Genomic DNA, 13,148 nt, shown 5'->3' on the forward strand with positions numbered 1-13,148 from the left:
CTTGGAAGGTTTGAGTGTTCAATCCTATGCAGTGGCAGATGTTTTTCTCTCAGGGCGCAAAGAGAAAATATCTGCTGTGAACTCCACATAGGCATCAGGAAGGACATCCAGCCAGTAAAGGCTCAGTTCCATTCAGTCGCCACAACTCCACCCCAAGAGAGATTAAAGGATTGTAAAAAAAAAAAATCCTAATTATATGTAAACAGGGTCCTTGCCCTTTTAAAACTTCTGCTACTCCTATTCACTTGTTTTGCTGAACTTTTCATATTAGCTTGGACACTCTTGAGGGCTGTCTCTCCAACTGACCGGATAACAACAGTGAACAGAGATGTCTGTAGAATCCAACGCTTTCATAAAACGGCAAAATGATTTATCTTGAAATAAGTGTCACCCTTTTTGTATGTGTGTGAGAAACCACAATGCATATACGAGTTGGGCAGATCTTTGTTTTGCAGAGCTAGTTTTTCCATTCACACCCTTTAGGACAACCTTACTAGTAAATACAAAGCCTTATTCAATGAAACATTAATACAGTGATTGTGCCATCAGGTCAGTATCAAAATTGGGGGGAAGACATAAATTTCCTCCATGATCTGTCCCTGCTGGTCCTTCACATCTTCCAAAGTACAGTAAGTGTCAGCCAAAAAAACTACCTCTGCAGGGAAAAAGAAAATGTATGTTGGATGTAAAGTTCCCTATAAAAAGCACGTCACTTCCAGCTCACAAATCCTTGTTTCTTTTTAATTGAATTATTTGTACATAATTAATAGTTTGTGCGCTCTCTCATCTGGTCCCAATAGTAACCTGCCAGACACGAACCAAGTTATCTGTGTAGCCAGCAAACAGTGTCTGAAAGGAAAGAGGGAGAAAAAACAATGTTAACAGAAGGATCAGGGGGCGGAAGGCTAAAGGATGAAATGAAGGGCTGATTTAGCATCCCTAATGGTACCCAGTAAAAAAAATTAAATCCCTTTTCATGCATCCCAAATGCAGATGTTGCACGTCAACTGCTTGGGCTAAGCCCCCAGCAGAATGAGCCAGAGAATACATCAGGACACATTATATAAACCTGAGAAGAGTGACTTGTTTCAATCTGAAGGGAGGACTAGGGGGAAATGAAGTGCAACTCTTCCTCTTTCTTAAGTGGAGTTGAAAGGGAGAATAAAAACTAACAATCTGTATGTAATCTGCATCCTGTGTGCTAAATTCCTTCCTTCTGTGGGTTGACAGCCTACAATATCCTGGCTGCTTCTTGAAATTCTATCCCCCCCTTTCAGCCCTTGAAACTTAACATATCCAAAAACTAAGGGAATACTAAAACTGCCCAACGTCTACCAGGGGTAGGCAACCTTGGCTCTTTTACCACTCGTGGACTTTCAACTCCCAGAATTCCTGAGCCAGCATGGCTGGCTCAGGAATTCTGGGAGTTGGAAGTCCACGAGTGGTAAAAGAGCCAAGGTTGCCTACCCCTGGCCCAATTATTCCTGCCATTCGTAACTTCCCACACTAAGACAAGACAAGACATTATAACTAATGGCTCCTCTCTCGTCTCCCTGGGTATTTGCATTTTTTGCATACTCTTATGATTTCAATCCTTGCTCAATTAACTGAATGGGTTTTATTTATTGAATGTAGCATGCAAAAATTAATCACAAAAAGCATACCCGAGATTTAGGAACGCGGAGACCAAGCGTACGGGATTTCATCCCCAATAACACGTGGTCCCTTAAATTATTCCCTTTCAAAGTGAACCGCGCTGCAAGATCCCAAAACTCAAAGGTTCCAGCTGTCGGTCAAGCCTCTCCCAGTAGAGAAGGCAACTGCGATTCTCGAGAGGCTGCTGGGATTCTCCTATCTTACCTGCCCATCAGCAGACCAGGCCAATGAGGTGCACTGAGGGGGTTCTGCCTTGCTGCTGGTGGTGATCACTTCCTGTTTGAGCTCATCCACAATGATTTTGCCTTCCAGATCCTGTGAGAAAATAAGATTGGAAACTGAGGTCAAAGGGAGGCAGCAACCCTGGCTCTCCTCAATTTCCAGCTATACTGAGAGTAATAGGCTCAGAAACAGCCTCTGGTTTTCCACATGGGAAGTAATGTCAGACGGCATTGTGTGTTTCATCACCGCAAAGACAACCCCTTAAGCTACTAAAAAAAAAAAAAATAGCACAGCTCCACCTAGGTCAGAAGCATAATGCTAACTCAAGAGATGGCTCTCCCCGTCATCGGCAAAAATTAAATATCTATTCTGATATGCCTGTGTCCTCTGATAATCCTTCCTTCCCATTCTTCTCTAGCTGTTGTCACTAAATATCCAGTCTGTAAGCCCGAGACAAAATATGCACCATTCTCGGAACTGGTGTGACAAATAACAAAAGTCAACAGACATCAGAGAAAAGCATAGATCTCTCTGAATATGTCACTAAGTGTCCCAGAAGGAAAATTCTGTTGATGTAAAATCAAAGCTCCAAAGGAAGGTGTTGTTTTTTTTAAAAAAAAAGACTGTCATATTTATTACTTTGAACTCTCAGCCGGGGTTGTCGTAACTGTTCCTTTGCACAGCACATTGTGCATTGGCTGTTTCAACATACCCATATCTTGATGCTGGGACCAGTGGCAGCACACAGCCAGTAGCGGTTTGGGCTGAAGCATAAAGCATTGATGATGTCCCCACCATCCAGTGTGTAAAGGTGCTTGCCTTCGTTCAGGTCCCACAGCATTGCCTGCCCATCCTAGAATGGAGAAACAAATGAATAGATGGAGCCCATTTTATCAGACCGTTCTTTTTTTCCTTCCATTATAAAACTGCAAACTTTCAAATGCTTCTCCTAAAAGGTAACAATCGCATTCTCCATTTAAAGAATCAAAACGCAAGCTCAGAAACTAAAGCTATGTATATCACATAATCCCCTTTCACAATACAACACACCTTGAGAAATTCCCTCCGACGCTAAGAGGAAACTTGGGCAGCTCAGAAACAAGAGTGTGGGTTATCTGCATGGGAGTCAGATGGCGCTCGTGTGTTTCATCACAGCTGAGCCAGATTTCCTGTAACCCTCCACCACCAGGAAAATAGCTAGGATGAAAACTGTCACAGTTTGCAAGCCACTAATTTCCAGCCTTCCCCCAGAAGACAAGATACCATATATCCCTTTCCAGTTTTTTCTAGGAAAATCGTCACCAAAGAACCACCTAAGCAACTGGTTTTGATCCCTCATTCTTCTTAGCTAAGAAGTGGTTCTCGCTGCTCATTCAAAGAACACTATCGCACTAAAAACAATTATTCAACAAAAATTAAAATATGCTGACAAACCGAGCTACATCAATGAGGATTCCTCTTTCTTTGCCAAGAGAAGGGAAAGAAATGAATCGGCCCAACTGAAGACCTAAATCTCTCTCTTTCGGGATTCAGCTTCCGAGTCAATCATATTCTGAGGGTGCAATTAAAAATACTGGGAGTACTTTCTCCTTACATTTCCTGAGTCCTGTTAGTTCTAGTCAGATTCGTCTTCTCTGCAGAAGGGTCTAACCAATTTTCATCAGAATCCCCATTTTTAATAATTGTGAAAACAGAAAAAGAAAACAAGGCAGTCTTTTAAATCACCACACTGACTTACCTTGCCACCGGATGCACACAATGACCCATCAGGAGAGACAGTCACGGTGTTCAGGTAGCCGGTGTGCCCAATGTGGTTAGTCTTCAGTTTGCAGTTGGCCAAGTTCCAGACCTACCACCCACAAAAGTAAAGTTTATTTCAAGGCATGAAGTGTGAATGCTGGATGGCCGAACATGCAGTACATATTTAACCTTTATTAATTTTAATCATTCTGCATTGTCTTTTAAATATTTTGTAAGCCATCCAGAATTGCTGCAACAGTGCAATGGGTGGCATATGCATTTAAAAAATAAAATATTAACATTTGCCAGTAGGTAAACTATTTTAGAGATGCGCTAGTCTGTGTCTTCATGAAAAAAAATGCAGCATCTTTCAAGATAACTTTCAAGTGAAGTAAATCCCTCCACAAAAATAGATTCAAATCTATTTAATGTAACAAAAAAGGAGAGTCTGTAAACATTTACTGCTGGAGGACAAAGGAACAAGCTATTATTTTCAAAATTTTGCTTTTTTCAAGAGTACCTCACACACACACACACAGATCCCAGGCAAAGGAGAGTCTGTAAACATTTACTGCTGGAGGATAGTGGAACAAGCTATTATTTTCAAAATTTTGCTTTTTTCAAGAGTACCCGCCTCCCCACAAACACACATCAGGCAGTTTCCCCTCACCTTGACCAGCTTGTCCCAGCCACAGGAAACAATGATGGGGTTGCTGCTGTTGGGGGAGAAGCGTACACAAGACACCCACTCAGAGTGGCTTTCATCCTATGGGAGAGAGAAAAAGATCAGGAAAGAAAAGCATTTCTTTACCCAATCCTTTGGTGCTAGTTGACTAGCAACACAACAAAGCTATCTTTAAAAAAAAACCCCAAAAAACAAACCTCAACCTGTTTCATTATTTTAAACTATGTCTCATCAAGTAATTGTATTTCCACATTCTCTTCCCATTACTTTTGCCCCTGCAATTTCTGCCTTCTCTTCTCCGTGATAGGAATTTGTAACAAATACATTCCTTGAGCAGTAACACACCATTACCTATGAAGTCCTAGTAAAGTGTCTAATATAGTACTACAAAAATATTAACCGAAAGCATCATACTTCCCCTCCAAAAACAACCCACTTAAATGCCAAGGAATCCTCTCCTTCCTATATCCCACAGAACCAGAGCTGCCTTTGAGAAAATGTTATGACTTCATCCCGCATTCAATAGATCTGTTTCTATTAACATCTAAATTTCCTGGTGCTTTACAGTAGCGGCTCCCAAACTTTTGGGCACCAGGGACTGATTCCGTGGGGAGAGGTTTTTCTGCAGACCGGAGAGGGTGTGGTTGTGTGTGCTGCCTGCATCCCATGGATTGGGCTTTCGCTTCTCTGCGCAGCTCGGTTTCTGGCACGCTGCGGCCCAGGGCCATCCACAGACTGGGACTTGGGGACCCCTGCTTTACAAGTCAGACATGGTTGCGTGCTAATAGTAAACGTATCTAAGACCAACCTTCAGTGTCACCCAATATAAAGACTGTCATGTTAAGTGAACGTTAACAGCATCCGATCCAAGATCTGGAAGAAGAGGCTTACTTGCACGGTGTACTTGCAGACACCCAAGGTGTTCCAGAGTTTGATGGTTTTGTCCCTGGAACCTGAGACGATCTGACGGTTGTCGGAAGAGAAGGCCACACTCAGTACATCCTTGGTATGGCCCACAAAACGACGAGTGGTTGTGCCTCTGAAAGGAAGCCGATTTGACACTTTTATTTCCCTGTACTGGAATGTGGTAGAGGAGCCCTTGAAACACAACATTTCTTTCTGTTCTTCACCATTTGACTGTTATAGCAAATCCTAGCACTGTCCTAATTCTAAGTAAAGGCCAAGATCATCCCTAGGGGCTTTAATTTAATTGATTTATTAACAATATATTGGCACAGTATTGTTTTTCAGGGTTAGGACTTGAATTATGCAATGTATACAATCTTCAAAAGAAACAAAAATTATTTTTTCCCATTACTACAATGGCAAAATATTATCAGTGAAGCTGAATGGGGTCCTGATGTGTCCTATCAGATTTAATCACTGGGAGTGTAGCTAAGCAATCAGAAAATAGAAAACAAGAAAGTTCACAGGAAATAAATTCTCCCCTCCTGAAACACAGAAGCAATTTTTATTTACAACTTGCACTCACGTAGTAAGATCCCAGAGACGCAGTGTGCCATCCCAAGAGCCGGAGAGGGCAAACTGCCCATCTGAAGAGATGACCACATCACTGACAAAGTGAGAGTGGCCTCGTAAGGCTCGCTGGGGAATCCCATAGTTAGTTTCGTCTCTTGTTAACTTCCACATGATGATGGTCTTATCTGTAACAGGACACAAAAAGATTATTCCTTGCATTAAATCTCAAACCAGGAAAATGCCTACAAAAGCAAAACAATTGATTCTCACCCCGCAACCTTTTGCATCTACGGTCCTGAATTTCATCCTGTTCCCAAGCTTAATGCTCAGGGTGGTGACAAAGCCCATGTGAACGCCACAGTTCAAGCTGCAAGTTACAGCAGTTTTAGTTGATTAAAAATTCTCCCTTGATTAGCAAAGGTTCTCCCTGCACGCACACACACGTTGCTGGTGGAAGGTTAAAAGCAATGCTGTCTTTTAGCTGAAATGACAGTGATGAGTGCCATGATCCACCAGCCCAGGGGTAGGCAACCTTGGCTCTTTTATGACTCGTGGACTTCAATTCCCAGAATTCCTGAGCCAGCCTGGCTCAGGAATTCTGGGAGTTGAAGTCCACGAGTCATAAAAGAGCCAAGGTTGCCTACCCCTGCACTAGCCCCTGCTTCAGAGAAGTGCCAATTTTCAACTCACTGAAAGTAAAGCCTTTGATGTAGAAGTATATTCTGTGTAAATAAAAGGCATCACCAACATAATTTAGACCAGTTTTTCTCAACCTTGGTGTGGAATTGGTTTGGGGCATGGTTGGCTGGGGAATTCTGGGAGTTGAAATCCACACATCTTTAAAAAGCCAAGGTTGAGAAAGTGATCTACACCTATTAAGAATGTATCAGCCCAAGAACAAGACATCTGCCAAAATTTTCCTTCTAAAAGTAAGCTTCAACTAAAAATGGGTTGCTTTAGGAATGTTGCTAGAGCTGTTTTGACCTCATTTCCAACATCAATTAATCAAGGACTTTCACATCCCTACTATTCAATCGGCAAATTTAACATCCTGGACAGAAGAAACTCTCTCATTCCTTACACTCCAGTGTAAATGTGTCCCCTTTTTCATCATCTACTTGTGCATTAAAAAGCATAAGAAAAAACACCCTCAATAGCAATTTTTTGGACTTCCATCTTTGCAGCTTTCTAAAGTCTTGTTACTATATTTTTATCCTGCCTTTTTTTAAATACATAACTTAAGTTGGCAACCCATCTAATACTCATGCAACCTATTTTTTCCACAACAAAAAACCTGTGGGGTACATTGGCCTGAGTGACTGGCCCAAAGTCACTGAGCCAGCTTTGATGTTTAAGCTGGTTATGAATAATCATCATCTCTGCTTCTTGGGCACTATAGCCCAGTGTTTCTCAACCACGTCAACTTCCAACAATGTGTGGACAAATTCCCATAATTCTCCAGCCTGGAGAATTTTGGGAGTTGAAGTCCACACATCTTTTAAGCCACTGAGGTTGAGAAACACTGCTATAATCTGTAAAGAAGCTAGAATCCTTTTGGAGAAAGAGAGGCATAAACATTGTAATAACATAAATGCTCCAAAAATGTAACTTCATTTGTCTTGAAGCAAGAAATGAGTTACTCTAAAACAGAATTGCCTAATAAGAAATACTCATTGGACTTTTCCTGTAATCCAGGAAGGGGCACTAGGTAGACAGGGTAGATGATCAGTAATCATTTTGTGGCCCCAGTTGTTTGATAAATGCTAGAACTGGAAAATAAAGCTGTCTTATAGCAAGCCACTAACAAAGTTACTATATTAAAAAAAATGGGGGGGAGACCCCCTGGAACCGATTTGTCCATGTAAGTCCTTGTTGCCACAGTTCTGCACTTGATCACAAATTACCAGGGCTAAGCACATGCTCAGGTGTTTTTTTTGAGTGTAGAGTTTACCTGGCTCACCATTTCATATCCGGATTTAAGCTGTTTCAACTTGGAATTCCAACTAAAAAAATAAAACGACGGGTAAGCCTGCAATCTTTCCTCCCTGCACTAATGCAAACGCCTAAGATTTTTTAACAGCCACACCTTCCTGACTTGTGGGCCACGGCAACAGTTGAAGCATTCTCCTTCTGCCTTGAATTTTGAGCGAACAAAACCCTAAGGAAAGCTTCCATTTTCTTTCGTGATCCCTCTCCCGTCCCATCATAATTGCAGGACGTGTCTTCAGATCTCATTGAACAGATCAGTAGACAATGTCAGATGTAATCATTGGGACGGATGTTTCCCCCCACCCCTTTCCTAAGACTTGCAAGAGTCTGAATTCTGGAGCAGTGGGCTAATGCCTCCTTAAGTAACACCAGCTGCCTGCAATTAGTGCAGGTTCGAGTCCCACCAGGCTCAAGGTTGACTCAGCCTTCCATCCTTCCGAGGTAGGTAAAATGAGGACCCAGATTGTTGGGGGCAATAAGCTGACTTTGTAATAATACCGCTTGGGGGGTGTATGAAAGCCCTAATAAGCAGGCATATACATAGAATGAAGGCTACTGCTAAGCTTGTAAGCCGCCCTGAGTCTTCGGAGAAGGGCGGGATATAAATGGAATTAAAATAAAATAAATAAAAATTATTCGACTTGCAATCCTCTTCCTATCCTCCCATTCTTAAGGCACCATGGTTTCTTCCCCAAATTGCCTCTATCCGACCCCGGGCAGTTTTCTCCAAAAAGAAAACTTGATTCACCAATCCACGCTACCCTCGCTGATCGCCCATGCGAAATTGGTTCTCTTTCATGGTTTCTTCCCCGTCATGGATTCTCCCAGTCTATGCTTTAGGCCACCCCTCTGCCTCCCGAGTGGACTGGTCCGTCTTGCTCCTCCTTACCGCGTGAGGCGGAGAGGATCATGTCTGGAAATTGCGGGGTGGTGGCGATCTGGGTCACCCAGCCGTTGTGGCCCTTTAGGGTACCACGCAGGGTCATCTGCTCCGTCATGGCGGCGGCTGAGAGAGCTCGAGCTGCCGCGGCGGACGGAGGATGGCGTCGGATTCAGCGGAGGCCCCTTCGCCCGGACCTGCCAACTCGCCCAGGCCTAGAGAGAGAAAGGAAGAAGCAGCGACTTCCGGAAGCGGAAATGGTTTCTTTTCACGCGCTCCGGCTGCCGGGACCGTACAATATGGCTGCCTCCAGAGATCGCCTGCGCGTTTAAGCTTGGAAAATTTATAAAAACAATCTCTAAGAGTTGTTTCGTGATTAGTAAAAAAAAAACCCCTAATATTTAATTATTAGTAAAAAAAAAGAATGTGTATGTCTGCATACTTGATTTATCAACCGGTAGCGGTTGATTTCTTACAAAGACTACAGAAGTACTCGGACAATTAGCGCGCTAAGAATCTCACGTATCGCGATGTTTGCGGCAGGATTTCTCCGCCTGTGGCGAGATTTTGATCGCTTCTTAGGAACTCTAGATTAGAAGCCTTGTATAAAATACTGTAATTTATTTATTTATTTATTTAATTAAATTTCTATACCGCCCTATTCCCGAAGGACTCAGGGCGGTGTACAGGGCGGTGTACCTGATGGGCAGAAGTTCGGTAAATTTCCTGCTACAGAAAATGTTACTGTTTGATTCTCCCAACCCTCGTTCAGGGACAGAAATTTAGGAGGGCTAATTTTGAAGTTTTCCATTGGGGAAAAGAGAGAAGCTTCTCAAAAAGTTCATCTCTTCAAATATTATTGTATAGATCAGGAGTAGGCAACCTTGGCTCTTTTATGACTCGTGGACTTCAACTCCCAGAATTATATATGAACTGTCTGGTGTGACTACAGCCTGTTCGATGGCCTTTGAGATAAGGCTGAAAACAGGAAATAAAGATTTGCCCCGTGTTTGGGGCCTAGCAAGGTAATCTAAATAGTTAACATTTGACTCATATCTCCCCTTTCAGAAAGCTAACAGAGAGCAAGAGAGATCCTGTGGCTCAAGAGGTAAATATACTGCCTAATATGCAATCAGCCCAGGTTCGAATCTCAGAAGGGTATGACTGACTGATGAAGACTAAAGAGTCAGAAATGCATCTTAGTCTCCCTTAATTCTTTGTTAGTAATTTTTACACACACACACACACACACACACACACACATGGCATGGGTCCGGATTACCTATGGGAGCACCTACTGCCAGCGTCAACACCCCTCCGTCCTGTGCGCTCCCACAGAGAAGGCCTCCTCAGGGTGCCACCGGTCAGAGAATGCCGGCTGGTGGCCCCCAGGGGGAGAGCATTCTCAGTGGGTGCACCAACCCTCTGGAACTGCTTGCCTACCGAAATCCGGATGGCCCCCGACCTTCGCACCTTCCGGCGCGACTTAAAAACCTACCTGTTCCAGCAGTCCGGCCTGGCCTGATAGCTCTTGGGGTTTCATTTGTTTTTTACTATTGTTTAACTGTATACCTACCAGATGGATTTGTAGTTGGTTGACAAACCGTACTCAACAAGTAGTCCTCAATGGTACTACATCCACATGGAGAGAAGTAAGCAGTGGGATACTACAAGGTTCTGTCTTAGGCCCAGTACTCTTCAATATCTTCATCAGTGACTTAGATGAGGGAATAGAAGGGGAAATCATCAAATTTGCAGATGACATTAAACTGGCAGGAATAGCCAACACCCCAGAAGAGCATGCGGACCTGGCTTGCATTACGGAGACCTGGTTGGGCCCAGAGGGCGGGGTCCCCCTGGTTGATCTTTGCCCATCAGGCTTCCGGGTGCTGCACCAGCCTCGGGCTCAGGGCAGGGTCGGTGGAGTGGCAGTAGTTGCGAGGGAGACCTTATGTCCGCGGGAGGCCACCATAGTCCAGATAGTCGGGTGTGAGTCCCTCCTCCTGAGATGTGGCCCTAGAGCTCAGTTGGGCTTGCTGCTGGTGTACTTTTCGCCTAGTCGCGTAGCAGCAGCCCTGCCTGAGCTTCTCAATATCCTTTCAGGGTTCGTGGTTGAGTTCCTCAAACATAGTTTTGGGTGACTTCAACCTACCATCCCTGGGAGGATCGTCTGAGTTAGCTCGGGAGTTCATGGCTTCCATGACGGCCATGGACCTGATGCAGGTTATTCAGGGCCCAACTCATGGGGGGGGGTCACACGCTCGATTTGGTTTTTCTATCCGGACGGTGGTTAGATGATCTTGGGGGTTCCCCAATTATTACACCCCTGTCATGGACCGATCATCATCTCCTGCGGTTGGTCTTCCGTTTTGCCACTCCCCGTCGTGGGGTTGCTGAGCCAATGAGATGGTTCCGTCCTAGGCGCCTGATGGACCCTGAGTGGTTCCAGGCGGCGCTTGGGCCCCCACCTGCCTCCTTTGCCCACAGCTCGGTCGATGCCCTAGTGGAAGCCTGGGAAAGGGCGGCCACAGAGGCACTCGATCAAGTTGTACCCATGCGGCCCTTGACCCGGCGCAGATCCCAATGGGCTCCATGGTTCTCCATGGAGCTCCGGGAGATGAAGCGTCGGAGACGGGGCCTAGAGAGCTGTTGGAGATCCAGCCGATCCGAATCCGATCGGTTACGACTAAGGTCGTTCACGAGAACTTATCTCACGGTGATGAGGGTGGCAAGGTCTAACCACTTTGCCACCGTCATCGCGTCCGCAGATAATCGCCCGGCCGCCCTGTTTAGAGTAACTCGCTCTCTCCTTAATCAGGAGGTGAGGGAGGAACCCTTGCAGGGTCGAGCCGAGGAGTTTAGTCGATTTCTGTCGGACAAAATCGCTCGGATCCGGACCGGTCTGGACTCCGACTGGGCAGAGTCTGACGATGAGGATACGGGCAGCCTTGTCGATGTTATCTGGGAGGAGTTCGATCCTGTGACTCCTGAAGAAGTGGACAAGATCATGGGGAAGCTGAGCTCCACCACGTGTTTGTTGGACCCGTGTCCCTCCTGGCTGACTTATGCGGCCCGGGATGGGACACGAGGCTGGCTCCAGGCAGTGATTACTGCCTCTTTGAGTGAGGCTAGCTTTCCCGCCGCCTTGAAGGAGGCGGTGGTGAGACCCCTCCTCAAGAATCCTGCCTTGGACCCAGCAATATTAAACAACTTTCATTCGGTCTCCAACCTTCGCTTTCTGGCGAAGGTTGTTGAGAGCGTGGTGGCGCAACATCTCCCTTTGTTCTTGGATGAAGCTGATTATCTAGACCCGTACCAATCGGGCTTCAGGCCCGGGTACAGCACGGAGACGGCATTGGTCGCGCTGGTGAATGATCTCTGGCGGGCTCGGGACAGGGGTTGCTCCTCTGTCCTAGTCCTTTTAGACCTCTCAGCGGCTTTTGATACCATCGACCATGGTATCTTGCTGCGACGTCTCAGGGGGTTGGGAGTGGGAGGCACAGTTCTCCAGTGGTTCTCCTCCTACCTTCTGGGACGTTCGCAGTCGGTGTTGGCAGGGGGGCAGAGGTCGACCTTGAGGCCTCTCATTTGTGGAGTCCCTCAGGGATCGGTCCTCTCGCCTCTCCTGTTCAACATCTACATGAAGCCGCTGGGCGAGATCATTCGTGGTTTTGGAGCTTTTTATTTTGACCCCAAACCACCCCAGTGATGCCCTTGACGTGATGTCCCGCTGCCTGGAGGCGGTCCGGGTCTGGATGGGGAGGAACAGGCTTCGGCTCAACCCTGACAAGACTGAGTGGCTGTTCGTGCCGGCATCCCGGGAAATTCCAATTATTCCATCTCTGGCCATGGGGGGGTGAGCTATTACCCCCCGTAGATAGGGCGCGCAACTTGGGGGTCCTTCTAGATTCACAGCTCTCTTTAGAAGAGCATATTGGAGCTGTGACTAGGGGGGCCTTTGCCCAGGTTCGCCTGGTGCGCCATTTGCAACCCTATCTGGACCGGGATGCCTTGCGTACAGTCACTCATGCGCTTGTGATCTCTCGTCTAGACTACTGTAATGCTCTCTACATGGGGCTGCCCTTGAAGTCCACTCGGAGGCTCCAACTGGTGCAGAATGCAGCCGCGCGAGTTGTACTGGGAGTTTCCCGATACTCCCATGTTACACCTTTGCTCCGCGAGCTGCATTGGCTGCTGGTTGCCCTCCGGGTGAGATTCAAGGTGTTGGTAATGACTTACAAAGCCCTACATGACATGGGTCCGGATTACCTACGGCAACACCTGCGGCCGCAACACCTGCGGCCGGCGTCAACTTCCCAGCGTCCAGTGCGCTCCCACAGAGAGGGCCTCCTCAGGGTGCCTCCGATCAAAGAATGCCGATTGGTGGCCCCCAGGTGGAGGGCGTTCTCTGTGGGCACGCCAGACCTGTGGAACCGCTTGCCGGTTGAGCTCCGGATGGCCCCTGACCTTCGCTCTTTCCGGCGTGATCTAAAAACG

General features: G+C 46.1%; 1 protein-coding gene across 1 annotated transcript; it reads right to left on the reverse strand.

Annotated features, from left to right (window-relative positions):
- Window positions 1-713: 713 nt before the first annotated feature.
- Window positions 714-8,913, reverse strand: RACK1 (receptor for activated C kinase 1). The gene is made up of 8 exons (XM_081320178.1): window positions 8,661-8,913; window positions 5,796-5,967; window positions 5,195-5,342; window positions 4,289-4,384; window positions 3,617-3,727; window positions 2,591-2,731; window positions 1,861-1,971; window positions 714-849 (listed from the first exon to the last, which is right to left on the reverse strand). Exons 1-8 carry the CDS (start codon window positions 8,767-8,769, stop codon window positions 784-786), a joined length of 954 nt encoding a protein of 317 aa, XP_081176304.1. The 5' UTR covers window positions 8,770-8,913; the 3' UTR covers window positions 714-783.
- Window positions 8,914-13,148: the final 4,235 nt, after the last annotated feature.

The sequence above is a fragment of the Vipera berus genome, assembly GCF_964194415.1.
Source record: "Vipera berus genome assembly, chromosome: 2".
NCBI lineage: Eukaryota > Metazoa > Chordata > Lepidosauria > Squamata > Viperidae > Vipera > Vipera berus.

Coding starts and splice junctions, on each gene's coding strand:
- RACK1 (XM_081320178.1), bottom strand. CDS start 8,769: ATGACGGAGCAGATGACCCTGCGTGGTACCCTAAAGGGCCACAACGGC. Junction 4,385..5,194: donor TCTGCAAGTACACCGTGCAA/GTAAGCCTCTTC, acceptor TCTCTCCCATAG/GATGAAAGCCACTCTGAGTG. Junction 2,732..3,616: donor TGTGTGCATCCGGTGGCAAG/GTAAGTCAGTGT, acceptor TCTCCATTCTAG/GATGGGCAGGCAATGCTGTG.